The sequence below is a fragment of the Physeter macrocephalus genome, chromosome 8, assembly GCF_002837175.3.
Source record: "Physeter macrocephalus isolate SW-GA chromosome 8, ASM283717v5, whole genome shotgun sequence".
Lineage (NCBI taxonomy): Eukaryota > Metazoa > Chordata > Mammalia > Artiodactyla > Physeteridae > Physeter > Physeter macrocephalus.
This window is the reverse complement of record NC_041221.1, coordinates 70,482,878-70,504,093: the sequence shown is the minus strand read 5'-3', so window position 1 is coordinate 70,504,093 and position 21,216 is coordinate 70,482,878. Positions and strand designations below refer to the sequence as shown.

Genomic DNA, 21,216 nt, shown 5'->3' with positions numbered 1-21,216 from the left:
TTAAGTAAGATTATTCCTCGGCCATAATAAGAAGTGAAATTGAGTTATTTGTAGTGAGGTGGATGGACCTAGAGACTGTCATACAGAGTGAAGTAAGTCAGAAAGAGAAAAACACAGCTTACCCTTCCCCCTCCCCATATATACACTACCAAATGTAAATTAGATAGCTAGTGGGAAGCTGCCGCATAGCACAGGGAGATCACATCTGTGCTTTGTGACCACCTAGAGGGGTGGGATAGGGAGGGTGGGAGGGAGGGAGACGCAAGAGGGAAGAGATATGGGAACATATGTATATGTATAACTGATTCACTTTGTTGTAAAGCAGAAACTAACACACCGAGAGTGGCATATACCTATATACACTACCAAATGTAAAATAGATATTTAGTGGGAAGCAGCCGCATATCACAGGGAGATCAGCTCCGTGCTTTGTGACCACGTAGAGCGGTGGGGTAAGGAGGTGTGAGGGAGACACAAGAGGGAGGAGATATGGGGATATATGTATATGTATAGCTGATTCACTTTGTTATAAAGCAGAAACTAACACACCATTGTAAAGCAATTATACTCCAATAAAGATGTTAAAAATAAATAAAAATAAATTTTAAAAAGGAGAAAAAAAAAGAAACTGGCAAACCTGTTTGATAGATTTATAATGCATGTGATGAACATCAATCACAATCCCTAAGTTTTAGGCTTCTTTTTGCCAAGTTAGCATTACAGCACAATTCAGTGAAACAATATATATATATATTTTTTTTTTTTTCAGTACGCGGGCCTCTCACTGCTGTGGCCTCTCCCGTTGCGGAGCACAGGCTCCGGACGCGCAGGCTCAGCGGCCATGGCTCACGGGCCCAGCCGCTCCGCGGCATGTGGGATCTTCCCAGACCGGGGCACGAACCCGTGTCCCCTGAATCAGCAGGCGGACTCTCAACCACCGCGCCACCAGGGAAGCCCGAAACAATATTTTTAATTCAGTTCATGATTTTAAAGAGAGATTTTGGAAGGGCAGGCCCCGTCAAAATATTACACTATCCCTCATGTAAAGAGAAGAAGGTACACGTTTTTTTAAATCCCAGCATGAAAATCAGACCCCCCGCCCTGCCACCAACACGCACACTATTGATGGGGGAGATAAGGAAGAATCAATCTTCAAACAATTCCAGAAAGAGAGATTTCTTGCAAGACTAGTGCCAGGGTCTAATCAGCCTCCCTACCAGGAGATGCCCCTCGATGGGTGTTGCAAATGCCTCTTTAATACAGTTGTCACTCATGCTTCTCACACTGTCCTCAGTGGGGTACAAAAGGAATAGGATGAGAAATGCAAGCTGAATGAAAAATGGGCTTGGATCTTGGGGCTGGGGAACTGTCTGTAAGGTTCAAAGACATGGCTCTGTCCCCACTGGGCCCCTTGAGCATAAGGGGCAGGCTGGCTAGAGCTCTAAACCCAGCCAGGGGAAACAAGTGTTCTGAAGACAATGGAACAGAGAGAAAAGAACAAAGTGGAAAAATCACCCCCCAAAAGGGAGAATGGGTTCTTTACAAAGCATTTGATTAGAATCTTCAAATAGAATTCCAGCCAGGCTTTTTCCGTGTTTATAGCACAATACTCAAGTCTGATGTTGATCCCAATAGCAATAGCATTAGCAGCTGTGATCTGAGGGCCAACTTTGACTAGTACTACACTAGATGCTAGAGGAAGTTGCCTCTTTTCATTAAACCATTGAAAGTAACCCCACGAAGTAGGTATTGTCAACTCCATTTTTGGATGGGGAAAGTAAATAAGCAGTAAAGCATGCTGGACCAAGATTACTAGGTGAGTAAGGGTTAGAGGGGCTGAGCTGAGGTCTGTCTAAAAACACCTACTAGGTCCATCCTCAGTGCCACAGTGCCACAGGCCATATAAGGGGGAGGCATGTTTCAGTTTGGATTCTACCCTGCCATCTTTCTCGCATCAGTTTACAAATGGTTTCTCAAGTGCCGATCCTGGGGAACACAGCCAAACAGTCAATTCCCCAGCACCTCTGCCCAGTCCAACCCCAGTCCTCCATGTATCCTGGTTCTCTTCTATCCCAATCAACATCCTCAAACACAGCTGCCAGGGACATTTTCTTCCAGTGATCTTTTCTTGGAGAAGTTAAAAGGGCTTAAATATTTATCTATCCAACTCCCTCACTGTGCCAGTGACACTGAGGTCCAAAGAGTCAAGCCCTACTTAGTGGCCCACCATGCACTATCCAGCAATGACTATGACTTCAGCTGCCACAGCAGAGGACAGCTCTGACACGTCCAGGTCGTTCAACTTTACCCAGAAAAGCGTAGTTCTCTAGACCCAAAGGCTCGAAAGACACTTCCAGACAATACCCGGAGTTTTTGCTCCCCGATCGCTAACCTTTGGGACCCACCCAGGTCGGTGAGAGCATTCGCTTCCTCTCTGTGATGAGTGCCAAATGGGTCTTCCCCAAGGAGCCCCAGCCCACTGCCGACCCAGTGCACAGTTCTCACCCTTTGGCCTTCGTGCCCCACTGAGAAGCAGTTGCTTCTTACTGGGTCATGTTTCTCATGCACCTTTGGAGAGATGGGGAGCAAAAGGATGAAATGGACACACCGGGGAAAAATTAACTCTGGGCTAATCCGCTGGTATAATATAGATGATGGCTTTACGAGCCAAATACAAATCATCAGACACAGGAGCTCATGCAAATGTCAGCTCTCACTGTAAGAATTCACCAGGAAGGGAAGGAAAAGTGACTATTTCTTGAGCTCTTGTTATACACTAGGTTAATGTACCGGATACCTTCATAAACACGCCTGCACTCAATCCTCACAATAATCCCTTGAGGTGTGTAACATGCCCATTTCCACAGAGTAGGAAACTGAGACTCCGGGCAATAAAGAAATGACTCACGACCTCCCAGCTGGCTCATGGGTGGGAGTCAGTCACCTCTGAACAGCTCTCAAGTCCAGTGAGCCTGGCTGCCACTCAATACTCTGCAAGTTCAACAGTCGAGTTCAAATACGACAAGGTCCCAAACTGCAAGTTATGCTTTGGCACTAATGTTCTCCTTTGAGTTTTCCTCTCCCTTCATAGAAGCTTCTTAAACATCCATTATGTTCTTCACACTCCTTTTCTCAGTCTCTCTAGTCTCTCGGGCAAATGCGCGCTTGCACATTTTCACGGTGCATTATTTTGCCCGCTAAATATGCATTAAATCCAAAATGCTGTCATTGGAAGCAGCATGGCAAGCCTGCGAGATTCTCAGCCTCATTCTCTGGGCCCTACTGGGACCTGTCACGTTGGACCTGCCTGTTTGACAAGCTCTCCTTGACAATGCTAAGAGCTTGGGTAGGGTCTTTTAAATGTCTCTTTTGAGCTTCTGCTAGAAGATTTGTTTCTCAATCTGTCAAACCCTGAAAAGACCAAAAGCAGCAGTCAAGCAGAAAATGCGCAGAGATAACGTGCAGCGTATAATATATAAACATGGATGTACTGACCACCATCATAGCCCTGTCTTGTTAAGTAAAGCCGAATCAAGTGTCCACATCTTCTTAAAGAGGACAGAAATGGGCAGAATACTAAGGAGGAAAACTCTCCAAAGTGACACACGAACACTGAAGGGAACTCTTTAGGGGGTGTGCTGATTCCAGTATATTTTTAGCCCTACCTTAGGACAACACTCCCCTGGGACAGCTGATTAGGATCTACAAATAGATACTTGTATTGTTGTAGGACAATCTTAAAATGCCACTGTTTCTCATATTTGGCTCAAGTGAGTAAAATCACCCCTCAAAACTCTGCCCCACACAGAGCCTTGACACCCATGCTTGGACAGCTACTCTTATCGTTTGAACTATAAAGCAAATCTAGCTGCAGGTCACAGATGGTGGGAAATAACCAGTTTGCTAGTCACTTCAGACAAAACCAAATAGGGCAACAAGAAATATAAAGGATTCTGTTCAAAGAGTTCAGTCAGCCCAAAAGTAGGGTCACCACCACAATTTCTAAATCTCATACGTCCAAAGGGGAAAGCAAGAGATTATATACGCAGAAAAATAAAAATGATAATACTGCAGCAATGTCACATCTGGTCCTAAGAGCCAGAGTCGATGATCTTTTATCCTCACAAAAATCCTGGGATACAGTGCTACTATCAGCTCCATTTTATATATGAGGAAGTAAGGCACACAAGGGAAAACAACCTGCTCATGGTCACACAGCTGAGATTTAAACTCAGGCAATTTGACTCCAGAGTTTATCCCTTTAAGTCCCATTATATTGCCTTTCCTAGTTAAAGGCCCACTCGTCCACTGAAAAAGGCAAAAAACACATGGTATTCCAGTATGAAACTCAAAGCAGTTTTGCCAACTGAGTCCTGATTTTAAAACTTCTTGGGAATTCCCTAGCGGTCCAGTGGTTAGGATATGAGCTTTCACTGTTGTGGACCCGGGTCCGATCCCTCATTGGGGAACTAAGAGAACACAAGCTGCATGGCACGGCCAAAAAAAAAAAAAAAAACCCCAAAACTTCTTGGATTCTCTAATGCAGGGTCTTCAAGAGTTTTCTGTCAAGAGTCAGAAAGTAAATGTTTTAGGCCTTGTGGGCCATGCAGTTGTTCATGACTATTCGACCCTGCCAGAGTAGCATGAAGGCAGCCATAAACAGTACGTAACTGAACAGCATCGCAGTGTTTCAATAAAACTTTATTTACAAAATAAAGGGTGGGCCCAGGGGTTTTAATGCATCATCATAACCTCTAGGTAGCACAGCATTCCATACTTAAGCAAGAACTGAGCTCTCCAACTGGGGAAGCCGTGAGCAAAAGTGGAGAACAATATAAGATATATATATGGAGCTGTTGCAAATGATTTTGGCCTTGGAAAAACAGGGTGAGAGAATGATCTCGTATTTTCTGATCTTTCTAGCAAAACGAGGTAGAATGAAACAGCTCAGAGTAAACAACCCATCAAGTCAACAATTTTCACTGATGAAAATTTTTATCGATACAGTGTGCGTGTGTGGTGTGTGTTGTATGTGTGTGTGCATGTGTGTATGTTATATGTGTTTATTATTTAGTCTCATCTAGATAAATTCACATACTGGGGTTGGCTAGAACTCTGTATTGGGATCTCTAAGTCTGTCTATTCAGAATATACGGAAGAAAAGGAAAAAGAGCTGGCAAAAACAAAAAACTGGTAGCAGAACAGTCAGGAAAAATAATCAGCAAGAAATAAATCTACTATCTCCTTAATCTTGAAAGTCAATGTTTTTTAATCCTCTTTCTTGGGCCATGGTGCTGATCAACCCCAGGCACTCATTTCCAATAATTAGTTCAAGTACTGATAACCTGCTTCAAAGCCTGCAGATAGTAACTGCTGGGTCAAATCCTTCTAGGAATATATATATTTACAACCTCAAACAAACAAACAAAAAAACCTTCACATCCCTAATCCTCTGTTTCAAATTGTTAAGATACATGCTTTTCAGGATGGAAGAGTTACATGTGTCCTTGAGGTTTTCTTCCAGAGAAATTTTATTTACTGAAACAAATTAAGAATAATTTCTGCTTTGCAAAAAAAGAAGAAAAACAACAACAAAAAAAGACAAACAACAGCCACCAACCCTCCTAGCGTACATACTACTCTGAATCAGGAAAAAAAAGTCCAAAATATTATTGTTATAACATATTGTAGTCATATTCTACATCAACCAACAGATGTTTCCTATGAAAAAAAAAAACAAAACAAAAACACAAACCTCTGAGTGCTCCACATTGACATTATTTCCTGCATATTAACAAAATTAAAATGTATGTGCTCTAACCTGTTCCCAGTCTCTCCAGGGGATTCTGCCTGAGAAGCAAGGTAATCAGATCCTGGGCATCAGGTGGTGGCGCCTCATCCTTTTCAGGCCAGTTGATCTCATCTAAAAGGAAGAAAAGTAGTTTACGACTTCACTGCTGAAAGGCTGGTCCACATCCCAACAGCATGGACATCACCCGGGAGTTTGTTAGAAATGCAGAATTTCAAGCCCCACTCCAGACCTGCTGACTCATAATCTGCATTTTTTTTTTTTTTTTTTTTTTAGAATCTGCATTTTTAACAAGACCTTCAGTTGATTCCTAGGCCCAATCAAGTCTGAGAAGAACTGTTGCACAAGATATGAATAGCACAGCTGTCAACAAGGCAGGGAGAGGACAATTCAATGAGCAGTACCTCTCATCTGCCTTTTTGATACACTTTTCTTTGGTAGAACTGGGTCACTACTAATTGGTCCTCTAGTTATTAAGAGGGCTCAATATAGCGGAAACTCTAAACTTCTGTGTTTTAGGCCATCGCCCATCCAGGGATCATGGGGAGTCAGGGTTTCTCTTCTACCATCATCCTCAACTGAGAATCTGGCCACAGCCCCAGAGTTCTTCAGCTCCAAGAAGCAAAAAATAATTTTGTAAAAATAACCATTTCCAGAGACAAAGGAAAGGTCAAAATGCTAAGACTGAAGAAGAAGAAGAAAAAAACAATCCCAAGGAATTGTAGTAATGGAAGTACTTAAAATCTGTCATAAATATTAGAATATGTTCTACATTCTAAAGGAGTTTGCCTGAAGATAGGTGTGCATGCTTGTGTGCACGGGAATGCAATCAAAACATGAGTTATTTCTGCATGTGCCTGCCTCTAGCTTCCTCTGCTGCAGTTTAAATCTGATTTGGAAAATAAAACATGAATATGCATCTGAGCCATAAGGCACCGACAGAACAAAGCCAGCATTTGCTGCTTGTGTTAATTAAACAGTTGATTCCTTTTGCCATTCATCCTTGGTATATCAGAAAACAGCCTAGTTATAAATCCATAAAGAGCTCAGATATTGTATAAAAGGGTTATACACTGCAGGCAACTCACAAATCTACTCCGTTAAAGTTTACAAACATGCTTGGCTTGCAAAGTCAATGATGGAAAATAATGCTGTGATTAAGAGGCTCCTCATACCAAAAGGAATTGTCCCCCTATTCCCACTGTTGGACACTCTAAGCACAGTCCAGAATGGACCAGAGGTAGGTGATGAAGATGTCAGTGATGACTGACAAACTTTGAGGGAGAGAGGCCTTTTTGATCTCTGCTCCAGGGAAATTTATAAAAACAGCAGGTAGGGTAGTAATAAAGTCTATTTAATTATCATTTAGTTTTGCCACGAGCCACATAACAATAGTTAGGGTCAGCTTGCAGGTTAAGATCTAAAGGTTATTGAATTTAAATGAAAGATGAACAGCTGTTAAGAAATAACATTACACTATAACAACTACCAATGAAATCATTAACAGTCTGTAGATTAAATTTGCTTCCTCCCCATTCTCATTATTTATTATTTGGTAGACATTTGTTTTAGGGTTTATTACATTTTTGTTAATTTCTTCACTGTGCCAATAGCCATTTTTCCCATTTGTGTAAATGTTACCCACGTTAACCTTTTCCTCCCTGGTGCAACTTTCCTACTATGGAAAGGAAGCCTGGATAGCAGTGAAATCATCTGCAAATCCCACACCAATTTCTTTTGCAGAAAAAGTACACCATAAAAATTGGTCACATTGCTAGTACATTTCCAAATTCCATGTTAACAAAACTTCCTCAGATCAATTCCCAACACAAATTGCTCTCTTGAGATTGTGAAAGTCAGTTATGTGCTATGATGAGTGAGTTCTTTTAATTTGTTGGCTAAACCCTTCGATAAAGGTTAACATTTTACTAAAAACAGTGATACTCCCCAGAATTACATTAAATAGCTGCTTCCCAACAGTGGCTTAGAGATAACTGCTGACAATATTTACCACTGATGACTTGTCCAAATAGCTCTTCTGGAGTGTCCCCAAAGAATGGCACGCATCCAACCAGAAATTCATAGAGGATAATCCCCATGGCCCACCAGTCTACCGGCTTCCCATAGCCCTGCCTCAGAATCACTTCTGGTGCAATGTATTCAGGTGTGCCACAGACCTAAAAGATGATTGCAATATTAGAATAATTAGAGTATTAGACATGAATTAAAATGAGCAAGATGGCTAAATGTCAATTATTTTGCCTAGAGTGCACCTGCTCAACCACATGGAACCACATGGACAAAGAACTTAAGAACAGTGATTCTAAATGGGTATCTAGCGTACCAAAAGCAATGAATTACTTAAAATACCAAAAAAAGCAAAGTTTAAAATGCTGCTCTAATGTGAAACTGTGTGTAATGTCTAATTTCAAATTTGAGTAGTTTTACTTCCTTTACAAAAACATTTGTAATCCTTGGATTTAAAATAATACTGCATTTTTTTCGTCTGTCACTATCAGAGAGAGTTTTAGTATTTATATGACTGAAATATATTCACATCCTGGTTACTTCATAAAAGCCTGACAGTTGAGATGTGTTCACCTTAAGTAACTGTACAATGAACAGATTGTGGGCACATGGTAATGAGGCATGCTTAAAGGGAAATGGGCCATGGCTCGGAGTTTGGCACCTGTGATTGTACAACGCATCATGAGTTTCATGAGGACTCTACTGAGACTCCCGAATGCCTTACGAAAACAGTTCTTCCATTTGTCTCTCTCACACTCTCACTTGTGTGCAGTTAGATCGTTCGTCTTACTCATAGACCATAATGTCGGGGAAGGAATGTGGAGGGACCGACATTTCAGAGAGGCCCAGGGAGAAAAATGGAAGCAATTTGCGCTTTATTAAACGTAAGGCTTATATAGACATCGAAAGCCCCAGCACTAATGTCAAGATGGCCTAGGTGAGCTGATTCTGAATTCCACTGTCAGCGCTGCACTTGGTATCTCTCTCTGGAACCAAACAGCACGCAAGCTTACCTGTTTGTCCAGGAACTCTCGAGCATCCTTCTCAATATGACCCTCATAAAGATTGGTAGTCATGCTCATTAGTCCCACCTTGGATAATCCAAAATCTGTCAGCTTTATGTGCCCCATGGAGGTGACCAACAAGCTGTGAAGCAGAAGGACATATATTACAACACTCACTTTGAAGCTCATTTTTTGTTTTTACTTTTCTCCCTCCCACTGTGAGTTGATAAGACTATGTCATATATAGGTATCAATCTTATCACAAAACCCAGCCTGCAAAGAGATGAAGTCACGCAAAGATGTTAAATATGTGTATCTGGCGGCTGAGAGTAATCCACAAGGGAAGGCCAGAGACCCGGCTCAGCCCATCTTCCTTGAAGCAGTCACATACAGCATCATTTACCACTTGAAGCGCTCAGAAAAATTCAAGTATGGAACTCTGACACCTTTCCATTTCCAGAATAAGAAAAGAGCTGAGAAAGGGTTACTGATAATCCCACGTCACACATCAGCAACTAACATAAGCAACCCATCTGCGATTCAAATGAGACAAAAGATAAAGAACTTGGAAGAAAAATGTAGCATTGTTTCAGATTTCAACGTCTGGCTCGAACTTAAGCGTCTACTCACTAAGCACAAGACCTACATGTCTTATACATGCAAAGAATTCACATTTGAAAGCTTTATGAATTTACAGGTAATTTTTTTTCATTTTAAGTGGCAAAGAAAATTTTAATTATTTAAAAAATTAAAGGAGTAGAGGAGTTAAAAAAAATAAAGCTATTGGAAGGATACATGCCAAAATTCTAATAGCTGTTTTCGTTTGGGAATGCTGTGAATGAAGTTTTTTCTTTTTGTACTTCCCAAATTTTCTGTAATGAGCATAAGTTAATTTTATAAAATTTTGGCACACTTAAAATCTTTACATATGAATAAGAAATACTTCTAGAGGTGTCTCAGATTAGTGGAGAAAGCATGGAACATTTAATAAATGGTGTCAAGATGAATACCTAGTCATTTGGGGAAAAATGGTCTATCTGCATCTCAAATCAGACACCAAAATGAACTCCACATAGACTAAAAATTAAATAAAAAATTAAATTGTGAATAAAATAGAATAGAATATCAAGGATATCATCTTGGGGAGAAAAAATTATCTAAGTATGATTCTAAATGCAGAAACTATCCAGAAAACAACTCATAGCATTCTATGTACCTATTATTTACATAATAAAAAAAACTAAAAAAAAATTAACTAACCTTGGCTTAATACTCTTTTTTTGTTTGTTTGTTTCTTATAAGCGGCTATTGTAAACACCATAGCCTTTAAAAAGATTATACAAAAATCATCATGTATACTGCTAAAAATAACTCATTTGGGAACATTATGGGAGAATTTTTAAATGTACAAAGCAGCATTAAAAGAAAACATTTTTATAGACATAAACATTTTTGTATTGTGTGAAAAAAAACGTATTTCATCAGTGTACATACTTGTCCGGTTTCAAATCCCTATGTACAATTCCATAATTATGTAGATATTCCAAGGCCAGGACTGTCTCAGCAAAGTACATCCTGGCCATATCAACAGGGAGAGGACCCATGTTCTTCATTAAGGTAGCACAGTCACCTCCTATAAAACACAAGAAAAAGACTTAGCAGGTATAGTATCAGCTGGGATTAAAGACCGCCAGTTTAGATTGCAGAATTTCAAAGTAGAATGGTCTCTATCCATAGACATAGTCGATCATGTTCATAAGTGGAGACTGTGTTTCTACTTATGATGTGGTGTGGAGAAAATATAGACTTTTATTTAAGAAGCGCTGCTCATGAGAGAGCAGATTTGGCCTGAAGTGAAACTAAATGTTGAAGAACTGATGATGTGTTTTAGGAACAGTGTGACGATTTAAAATAAACCATTTTAAAACATGGATTCTGGAATCAGGCTGCCTGAGTTCAAATTCCGGCTCTGACTCTTACAGGTGGGGACACCTTAGGCAAGATGGTCTTGGTTCTTTCAGCTGTAATATCAGGATATGAATAGTGTCATCCCTTTTATTGTGAGGATTAAATGAGGTAATCTGTGTAAAGAATTCAGGATGCCGTCAACACATATTAAACATGTGATAAACGTTAATTATTGTTGGTAAAATAACCATAACAAAAGTTAATAAAGCAAAGTACTGGTGTGGTGAAAAGAACAATGGGTGGAAATCAGGCAAGTTATGTTTTTGTCTTGTATCTACCACTAACTATCTAGTGAAACCCCTTCTTGGGTTTCAGTTCATTCATCTGCAAAATGAAAACGATATTTAACGGTTCTTCAAGTTATAAGTTTTGGGATTCTGTTCAAACAATCACAAGGGCTTAAATTAGATGCTTTGAAAATTGTTTTGGAGACTGGGATTGACAATATATACACTAATATGTATAAAAAAGATAACTAATAAGAAACTGCCATATAAAAAATTAAATAAATAAAATAAAATTTTTTTAAAAAAGAAAATTGTTTTGGCCCTTGCTTATCTATTCATTCTATTAGCTTTATTTATGTCAGTAAGTCATGGCTATGGAAACACTCACAATTTTCATGTAAAATTGATGGAAATAAGATTACTTGGAGCATTTAAAAGGTAGACCACAAACTTCCAAAAGAAAAAAAAGTTAGTTTTTAAAAATTAAACTATAGTTGATTTATAATATTGTGTTAGTTTCAGGTGTACAGTTTCAGACTCTTACCCATTATAGGTTATTACAAGATACTGAATATAGTTCCGTGTGCTGTACACTAAATCCTTGTTGTTTATCTATTTTATACATAGTGGTGTCTGTCTGTTAATCCCACAGTCCTAATTTATCCCCCCCTCCTTTCCCCTTTGATAACCATAAGTTTGGTTTCTATGTCTGTGAATCTATTTCTCTTTTGTAAATAAGTTGATTTATATTATTTTTTTAGATTAGAAGTTAGATTTTCTTCAATGTATCTTTCTCCTAACTCACCTTTAATTTCATACCATATACCAAAAAGGATATATTTTTAATACTTTCCTTAAGAAGATCCATTGTAATGAATGCTTTTATGATACGTGATAAAAATAAGTAGGAAAAATCCCATCACCTATATTCTAACTTTAATGACCGATTGAGAGGAGGTACTTAGGATGAAAAGCTATTAAAAAGGGAAAACAACCTTTTTCCAAATAGCACTAATTTTCCCTTTGTTATAGTAGAGCTGGCACTTTACAAGCAATTATGAGAAGATAATGACTGGGAATACAGCCATCTAATTGCCTGGCCTTGGTTCCTACGTGGATACAACCGTTGTATGGCACAAGTACAGAAAGCGTCAGCTGCACACATGAGCCAGTGGTTTCTGGGTACAGGTGTCATGTTCTCTCTGTCAGTGACTCACCTTCGACATATTCCATGACCATGCACAAGTGGCGCCTGGTCTCAAAGGAGCAATACATGCTGACAACAAAAGGGTTTTCTGCAAAAGTCAGGATATCCCGTTCCACAAAGGCCTGCTGGATCTGGTTTCGGAGGATGAGGTTCTGTTTATTAATCTTCTTCATGGCAAACCTCTGTCGCGATTCCTTATGCCGAACAAAATAGACTGCCCTGAAAAGGAGCACAAGAGTTGGGGTTCAAAGGAAGAGGGGATGTTTCTGGGTACGGTACACCACTTTTTTTTTTTTACGTTCACGTGATAGCCGGGGTTCAGCCCACATAAGCTATGCTGGCAACTACAAACATTCCATTCCAGGCCAAAGTCCTTTGGCTAATTGATTTTTTTTTTAAATTCTTTCAATAAAAGTTACAGGTCACACATAAGGCAAATTCATTTCACTGCTTCATTTCACTGAAGAAAATGGACAGTCTCCAGAGTGAGCTACTTTCCAATAGCTAGCTGTTGTTTTCAGTTTTTCTATAACAGAACAAAATCCGACATATAAGTTAAAACAGGAAAACAATGAACAAAAGTACATACATATTCTGAGCTAGATCCTTTCTAGCATTAGGTATCTATTAGGCATTTTTTCACAACTGACTAAAGCAATAATTTTCTATATGACACTCATGGGATCTACAAAAAGGGACCATAGACTATAGCTTCTTAAAGTAGCTGACTTCCAACTTGAGAGTAATTTACTTCCCATGAACTTTCTAGATAAATAAGAAGTATGTAATAGGTCATATGAGGCTGCTCTCCCTGCTACAAAGAGTAGCATATTTCTTCACTACAGACCTCGGCATGAGTTACCCCTATGCCTGTTTCAATGCAGGAAATGCATTTCCCAACCTAAAAGGGGGTCCAGAGTACACTGCATTTCTGGTCCATGTGACCCACAGCTGAGGTGTCTGGCAACTTTATTGTAAAATGAGCGGGCTGCATGGAATTTCTGCCAAAAGCCTCACCCAAATACTCTACAGAACCAATTCTGTCTGGGTAAAGACAAAGGACTCCCTGAAGCTTCAAATGATGTAGAGAAAAAAAGTAATTCGGAGGAGGAGACTTCAAACCCTGGAAATGATGAGCAACAAGGAAAATGTCTTGGATGGACTCCTTTTCTCATAAGTTACTCCTCACTTATCTCATTATTATTAAGGGACAACAGGTTTGAACTCCCAGGTTAGGCAATTCTCAAATAATTAATAATTTACCTAAAGAGCCATCATCATTAGAAGTGTGTAACAGGTTGTACAAGGCTGTCCTGAAACAAACGCAATAATCAACTAAGTAATAATTTACCTGAAAAGCTATCAATCATAGTAAAGTACATCCAGTAGTCTGTTTCCTAAACAAGGGGTTATCTGAGATGCATTTTTCACTAGTGATTTTCATTGTCTCCAAAAAATGAACTCGAAGGGGACTAGTACACCCTATATTCCTGCTGGACCAATATGTCAGAGTGATCCACTTACATAAATCTTAAGTATATTCAATCTCAGTTTAACCAATATTCACATTTTCCTCTTAAGCATTCAACTAGGAATTCATCTTTCTTTGAAGTGTGTACGTCTTTGTCTTCTCATTGTATTCATCTTTTCCCTTCACACAAAATCACACATTTGTGGCGTCTCTGTTTAAACATTCTTTTTTTAAAAATCTTTACTCCTTTTTCTCTCTCCTCTTTTCTCTGGCCTTCTAGTTCTTCCTTCCCTGTATAGTAAAAAGCTGTCTTAGCCGCACTCCACATAACCAACTCGAGGAATAACCTGGTACTCTTATTCCCACTGTTCAACAAACTGACAAGGGAGCTGGCTGGCTGGATGCCTACTGCTTTCCACAGAGGCTAGGCATCCTCTTCAGGATTCCCAGACACTTGGGCTCCCACCAGCTGGGTTAATTTCTACACCTGTTCTTCTGGCTAGGCTTGATATCATGACTGACTAATTTAAACAAATATTTAAACTGATGAAACACGAGTGTGAAAAGAGAAAGCACTGTTGTTTATAAGAAAACTGAGTGGAATGCTTGGGAAAGCACTGATAAATATGAGTTACTAAATAAAATTCCTATTGATTTAGTATGAGTGAGAAGATTCCAAACGTTGAGAAAATAATAAAAATCTAGGCAGATTGCTTCCAGTTCTTGCTTCACCTGTAAAAAAGCTAAAAGTGGGAAACAAACAACATAGTACAGTCAGCCCTACATAGCCACGGCTTCTGCACGCTCAGATTCAATCAACTGAGGATTGAAGTATATTTAAAAAAAAAAAAAATCCAGAAAACTGCATGAAGCAAAACTTGAATTTGCCACACCGGCAACTATTGATATTTACATAGCATTTTCATTGTATTAGATATTATAAGTAATCTCGAGATGATTTAAAATATATGAGAGGATGCCATTTTATATAAGGGACATGAGTATCTGTGGATTTCGGTATCTGAGGGGGGTCCTGGAACCAATACCCCTTGGATACCAAGGAATGACTGTATAAGTATTGTTTATACTGGCTGTCTTATAAAGGGCTTACATCGAAAGGCTAGTCAATTTACATATATTTAGGTTAAATTAAAATGTTTAAAGTACATATCATCTTTTGGTGATTTCCTACTTCAACTTTTTCATTTACCAACTACTCATTCTTTCTGTATCCGATTAAAGGCTACGACAATTTTTTTCTTTTTCCAATTACTGATTGGATAAAATCAAGATCCAAAGACACTTGAGCTTCTAATCAGAAGCTGATAGCAGGACAGAGAGATTCAAAGGGAGCACAGAAAAGAACTTGGCTTCCCCTTACATATATGAGACAAGCATTGGCAGATATTGTCATGAAGAAGGATTCCTGAGACACAGAATCTGTTTTTTAAAATGAACTTTAGAATTGAAAATGTTAAAAGGAAAAAACCAGTATCTTTATATAAGCACTTGCCTATTCTTGAGAGTCAACTGGAATACAGCTCACTTTCTATCACTTCTTTCAATATTTAACATTGAGTAAGTTTAGGGCTGAGGACCTCCAGACGTATGATACTGTGAACTTCACTTTTAGACTATCAGTAGGCTGCCATTTTGATTTTCAACCAAGCTCCATCATTTCTTACATAAATAACTGCTCCTCAATATGTTTGAGAACAACAGGAAGTGAAGGAAAAAGAATGGGGTTGTACATGATTTTATGAAAGAACAAAAGAGAAAGATACCTCAGACCCAATTTGACCAGTACCTACACGAGGTACTGTGTAAAAAGGCCTTCATTCTTTATTCTTAGATTTTCAATTCATAAAATTTGATTTGACTTTCTGTTTTCCCTTGCTATTGTACTTAAAATAATCAGGTAATCCTTAGAGAAATTTACCTAAACCAGTTGAAATTAATCTTATAGGTAGCTTGAGATACCATTTCCTCAGGAGAAACATATCTCGATCAAGTTGCAAAAGTCAACTAGACTTAATTAGAATTCCCTGTAGCTGCATTTTTGTTTGCTTTATGTTATGTTTTTACATTTCTGTACTGCTTTGGAAATATTATTTCTAATGCTGAAATGTGTTTATTTAGTAATACGTGTTGTCTCTCACATACTCCTTTCCTCCCTTCTTATAAATTGCTGTTCTAAATCTACTCAAGTCAGCAGAGAGTGAGGCAGAAGGAGAGAGAGGGGGGGAGGGAGAGGCTGAAAAAGAGAGAGAGACAAACAGAGAAACAGACAGGGACAGACAGACATCTAACACTGCTAAGCAGAGCTGCAAACTGCCCAAGGTTATGAAACTAGACTGAACTGATTTGGCCCCCATTTCTCTGTTTTCTGGCCTCAAGCATTGCTTTCTTTGTAAAGGCTTCTGTGTCTCTTTTCCTACACTGACCCGCCCTGTGAAACAGGAAGACCCAAGGGTGGGAGGTGATGCATGGGGTGGGGCAGCCAGTGGAGCCAAGCATCACTCCACTCATGCAGAACTGAGGCGGGGGAAGGGAGAAATGGAATCGGAAGCCGGCAGGATCTAGAGCAGAATGAATCAGTCCTATTGGGAGTGTGAACGTCTCATGCATATAAAATTATGCACGAATCTGAGAGCCTGATACATGAATCCCTGTGAGCAGATCCGCATGTGGGGAGGGGAGTGCAAATGTTAGGGGGAAGCTGAGGGGAAAGGCTATCAAGAGGGAGCATCCGTCAACTTGCACACCTCGTCTGTCTCTCAGGTAAATGACCCTGTCCTTTGAGGGTTAAAAAAAGCAGAAAGGCCAGCAAGGCTAGAAAGCAATGTGAAGTGGGGAAGAAGCGCTGTGCCTCCAAAATTTAGCTTTCTTACTTTAAAAAATTTTAGGTCAATCTTATTCTTCTACTTCGAAAACACTCGAAATTGTTATTTAAAAATCTAGGTGGCAGCGCTCAATGGAAGAAGGGTTTCTATACCCCAGTTAAGATGGCTAAAAGTTATAAATGATATTCATTTGCAGTCAGAGTACGTGTGACCAGGCTTGGGAGCCTCTTTCTCCACATCTAAGTGGAAGTAACATCAACATCTCACAAGAGCTTGTGAGAAGGGAACAAATAAAGAGAATAAAGAGACTAGTCCAGTGCCTGGCACACAGTAGGTGCTCGCTTTCTACAAAGTGCTAAGTTGGCCTGAAGGGAGGTGCAACTTCCAGTCAGGATCTGAAACCTGTTAAACAGAGAAGGAAATTGGGTGCTTCTCAAATTGGCAAATTGGCTTTATATCATAAATTGTCACTAAGTAGGCTGTTGAGAAAACCATGACGTGTTATAGCTCTCTCGAATGAAAGGGTTAGTTTGCAGCATAACCAGTATTTGAAAAGTCACAGAACGGGTGTCACTCTAAGTCACTGATGTGAGCGAGGGGCTCGGTTACAGGGACGCCCAAGAAAGCCTCGAACGGCTCCAATTCATGGACCTACATGATCCATCTGTTCAGCCAACTCACAGAAGCCCACTATCAGCATCCTGATCAGGTGGGCCAATGGGCGTAGCTCCATTCAAATTTTAAGTTAAAAATAATTAAATCGTAGAGGAAATCTGTCAGAAATGTAATGAGAGATTAACTTGGAGAAGAGCAAAAGAGAAAAAAAAGGTTTTGGCTGACCGGCAGAGGCTCCCACAGGCAGCTTGTAAGCCCATTAATGACTTGGCCTGCGTCCTGGGTGTTTACTGATTCACAGCTTGTTTAACTTCTTGTATATTCCCAACCACTCCCCGAAGTGTGATATACCTCATCTACTATACAGTGGTTTAATTGCACTACAAATGAGTTTACTCAACCAATTAGAACTCCAAATACTGCTAAAATATATGCCCAAATTTTACAAAAGTGGTGCTTCATAGACAATCCTATGCCAGAATTCCACTGGCAATAAAATTCAGCAGTGCTCAAACCCACAGATCCCTTAAATCAATGTTCAGTCTTCCCCCTAATCAAACAAGAAATCCTCAGATGATCTCCAGAACTAAAAAGGACTAAAAGCCAATAATACATAAACAAAACCCACAAACAACTGCATGCTAAAACAATCTTCTTAGGTAGAAGGGTTTCAGTGAGGTCCTCAAAAGAAATAAAATATTGTAAAAATAAAACATCAGAGAGCATTTATAAGCCACATCAGGAAATATGCCATTTGACATAATCCTGAAAACAAATCAGTGAAGCATAGAAAGCACTCACAAATATTTAAGTTCTTCACTAAGTTAATGGTGTGGAAAATATTAGAGGTGAAAAAAACACCATAAGGAGAAACATCCCTTGTGGCGTAACAAAAATCGATTCTATCTCATCTGCTGTGTGTGTTATAAATGGCAATACATGTCTACGGGACTGTTTATTGCTCTCCACCTACAGATGGAATTGGGATTAATACTTAATTAAACTAGAGTTCTGGGCTGTCTAAAATGGATCAGGACATAGTTTGTGTATTAATTACTCTTCCAAACTATTAGTAACTCAGAGGGATCTTGTCAGCATTGACCTTATGCCCTGAGAGGGAAACCGTGTATCTATAAAAATGAATCAAGGAAGGGGCACCACGAATGTGGTCGTACTATAGCATAGAGTTCAATTGAAAAAAAAAAAAAAAAATCCTGGCGTTATATAAAGACTAAAAGAAGTGTGTTGCTTTAAATTTTCAATCAGCCTTCTTATTAAAGTACTACTCTCCCAAGGTTGACTGCTGGTCAGACAGGAAGTACTGGCTAATTCTCAAGTAGAAATGCTATAAATGAATTTATATATATTCAGATATATATATATCCAGATGTGTATGTGTATCTACATAAAAACAGGCATATACAAAAATTTTCCCTTACTTTAGAAATTTTTACTTTCTAAAGTCTTCCTCTCCCATGCTCTAAAATAACCCCCAGGTCACTTGAAATGTTTTCTGATTGGGTATCCAATGAAAAATGATTTGGGCTTCACCTGATACCCATCAATGAAGGAGCAGTGATCTGAAAACTCAAGTCCCCAACAACATCTATTTGGCATAAGATCAATGTGAAGAATATATTTCTCAGGTGTGTTAAAATATAATAGAGAGTTTTCCTGAATTACTCACCCATAGGCTCCATTGCTAATCAATTTAATCGTCTCAAAATCACTTTCCCGAGGTTTCCTTCGAAGTTTCAGGGAAGCATTAGAGCTCTTGGAGACAAAATATGGATGTTAAAAAATAGCTCAGAATTTAAGAAAATGATTTTAGCAGCAAAATAACTAATATTTGAATTGCATGCTCTATTGTTTAATATGTTAAAGGGCAGTATTCTAGCCAAAGGAACCTGGGGGACAGCTTTAAAGCTCAATTTTCCACAGCAGTGCTGATAAACTACTCCTCATGACTGGCTCAGTTTCATTTAAGTGAACATCAATTCCAGGAGATAGAGGCACCATGTTTTTGAAAATTCCTGATTTTTAATTTACCTCTGTAAACCATTCGGGTGAACTTCTTCCTAGTCTTTTAAAGTTTTAAGATTTAAGTCCAAAATGCCAAACCGTAATTCTAGTTTCAGTCAATCAGAAAGGAATGGGCTGGAGTGGCCCTCTAAGGGTTGGTGGATCACGTGGCTTCTCTGCCACCGACCAGAGCATGTCCATTTCATTCCTGTGGCAACCCTTCCTGTTTGGAAAAGGTAGTTGGCAACAAATGAGACAGCCAGGCAGAGCATGCCTGTCTTTCTTTACTTCCACCCACCGTAAGTCTTACTTACCATGGTTTAGACACCAATTTTCAAAAAGACAGCTCTTTAAAAAGTTTAGTTCAAAGGACAAGAGTAAACAAAGTTGTTTTTGTTTTGTTTTTTTACAAAATTTTCTCACGCCCCATGTATCTTAGCACTGAGAGGGGGTTAACAGTCATTCTGTTCCCTCTGCAGAGACCAGAATCCCCTTCCCATAATTTTGGAAGAAACCCCATGACTCTGAGGTATGTGCCATCCTCCCCCACTCAGTGCTGGCACCCGCCCACTCGGCTGCCCCACCACCTTTGGAAGATTTAGACCGAGCTTCCCACTGTCCTCGGTGCCTGCATTCTCTCACCATCCTGAGTGACTTCCATATCTACACAGATAACTCAGCCAACAACCTGGCCTCTGGGCTACCTGACCTCCTCAATTCAACCAGCTCCTTTCTCTGTTTCTCCTTGGCCTCTGGCCATAGGACCTGGGTCTACTCATCACCTGCCAACACCCCACCTCAGAAAACATAATCCAAGACTGGGACCCCTTACTTGTTCAGCCACCCCACTCTGACTGCTCTCCACAGCTCCAGCTACAAGGCCCTGAACCAGCCTTCTTGCCTCATTAACTCTTCCTCACCTGAGTGACCTCACCTATGCCTATGGATGACTCCTAAAGTCACCCAGGCCATCCACCAAAAACTCTCCCTCTGAGGGCAGGAAGATCCCACACCTTATATACAATTGACTGCTTGATGGCTCAAAGGAACTTCAGCTTAAGCTCATTCAAAATCATGGCAGTTATGATGAAGCAAAAACAGCTGTCATTTATTTAGCATATGTGAAGCTGTCCTAACCATTTTACACAGACTACCTTATTTAATCTTTTATACCCATTTTACAGTTGAGGAAACTGAGGCACAGAGAGATTTTTTTTTTTTTTTTTTTTTTTTTTTTTTCCCCAAGCTAGTAAGAAGTGAAGCCAGCTTTGAAATCTGGAAACCGGACTCCAGAGCCTGGGTTTTTAAGCCTCCAGGCTACACGGCTGCCCCTCTTTCCTGACCACCCCCAATGCTGGGGGTGGTCCATCCTGGTTCCTCTTCTGCTATTCACAATTAGGAAGAGTGGCACCAGCATCCAGGACCTCTCATCTGTGTCACTGCTGCAAACTTTCAAATGGCCTCCCCAGGGTCACTACAGCTGGCTTTCCTCACCCCATCTACTTCCTACACTGCAATCAGTGTGATTTTTTTTTCACGTTGTTACTCTGTTTGGGTCATCTCCCTATCTACTCCTCCTCATCCTCCACACACATACACCTCCTCCACAGTTCAACAGCTTCCCACTGTTCTTTGAAAGAAACAATTTGACAAAGATGAACAGCAAGCACGTCTGTGTCCAGCTTTTACCCGAGCTCTCTGGGCTGCACGGTCTCCCTCACTCTTAAGCCTTCAGATATACTCTCTCCCTTGTGTCACATGATGGTCCCTTGGCCTGGAATGTCCCCTCTGACCCTTCTCATCCCAGTAACTTCTCACATCTCAAGTGTCCTTTCCTTAGGAGATCTTTCTGGACTGGTAAATCTCTTTATGTTATGAAGGTAAATCTCTTTAATGTTATGTTCCGGGAGCACATGGCCCTTTTTCTTTCTTTTTTTTTTTTTTTTTTTTTGCGTTACGCGGGCCTCTCACTGCTGCGGCCTCTCCCGTTGCGGAGCACGGGCTCCGGACGCGCAGGCTCAG

General features: G+C 39.9%; 1 protein-coding gene across 6 annotated transcripts in view; it reads right to left on the bottom strand.

The window, feature by feature from the left end:
• Positions 1-21,216, bottom strand: part of MAST4 (microtubule associated serine/threonine kinase family member 4) — a 599,104-nt gene that overhangs the window by 31,630 nt on the left and 546,258 nt on the right. For all 6 annotated transcript variants that reach the window (XM_055086603.1, XM_055086600.1, XM_055086601.1 and 3 more), the window contains 6 exons: positions 18,860-18,945; positions 12,254-12,462; positions 10,336-10,474; positions 8,851-8,983; positions 7,821-7,986; positions 5,822-5,923 (listed from right to left, as the gene is read on the bottom strand). In XM_055086603.1, coding sequence (XP_054942578.1) covers positions 5,822-5,923; positions 7,821-7,986; positions 8,851-8,983; positions 10,336-10,474; positions 12,254-12,462; positions 18,860-18,945 — 835 coding nt within the window. The remainder of the gene's footprint in view (positions 1-5,821; positions 5,924-7,820; positions 7,987-8,850; positions 8,984-10,335; positions 10,475-12,253; positions 12,463-18,859; positions 18,946-21,216) is intronic.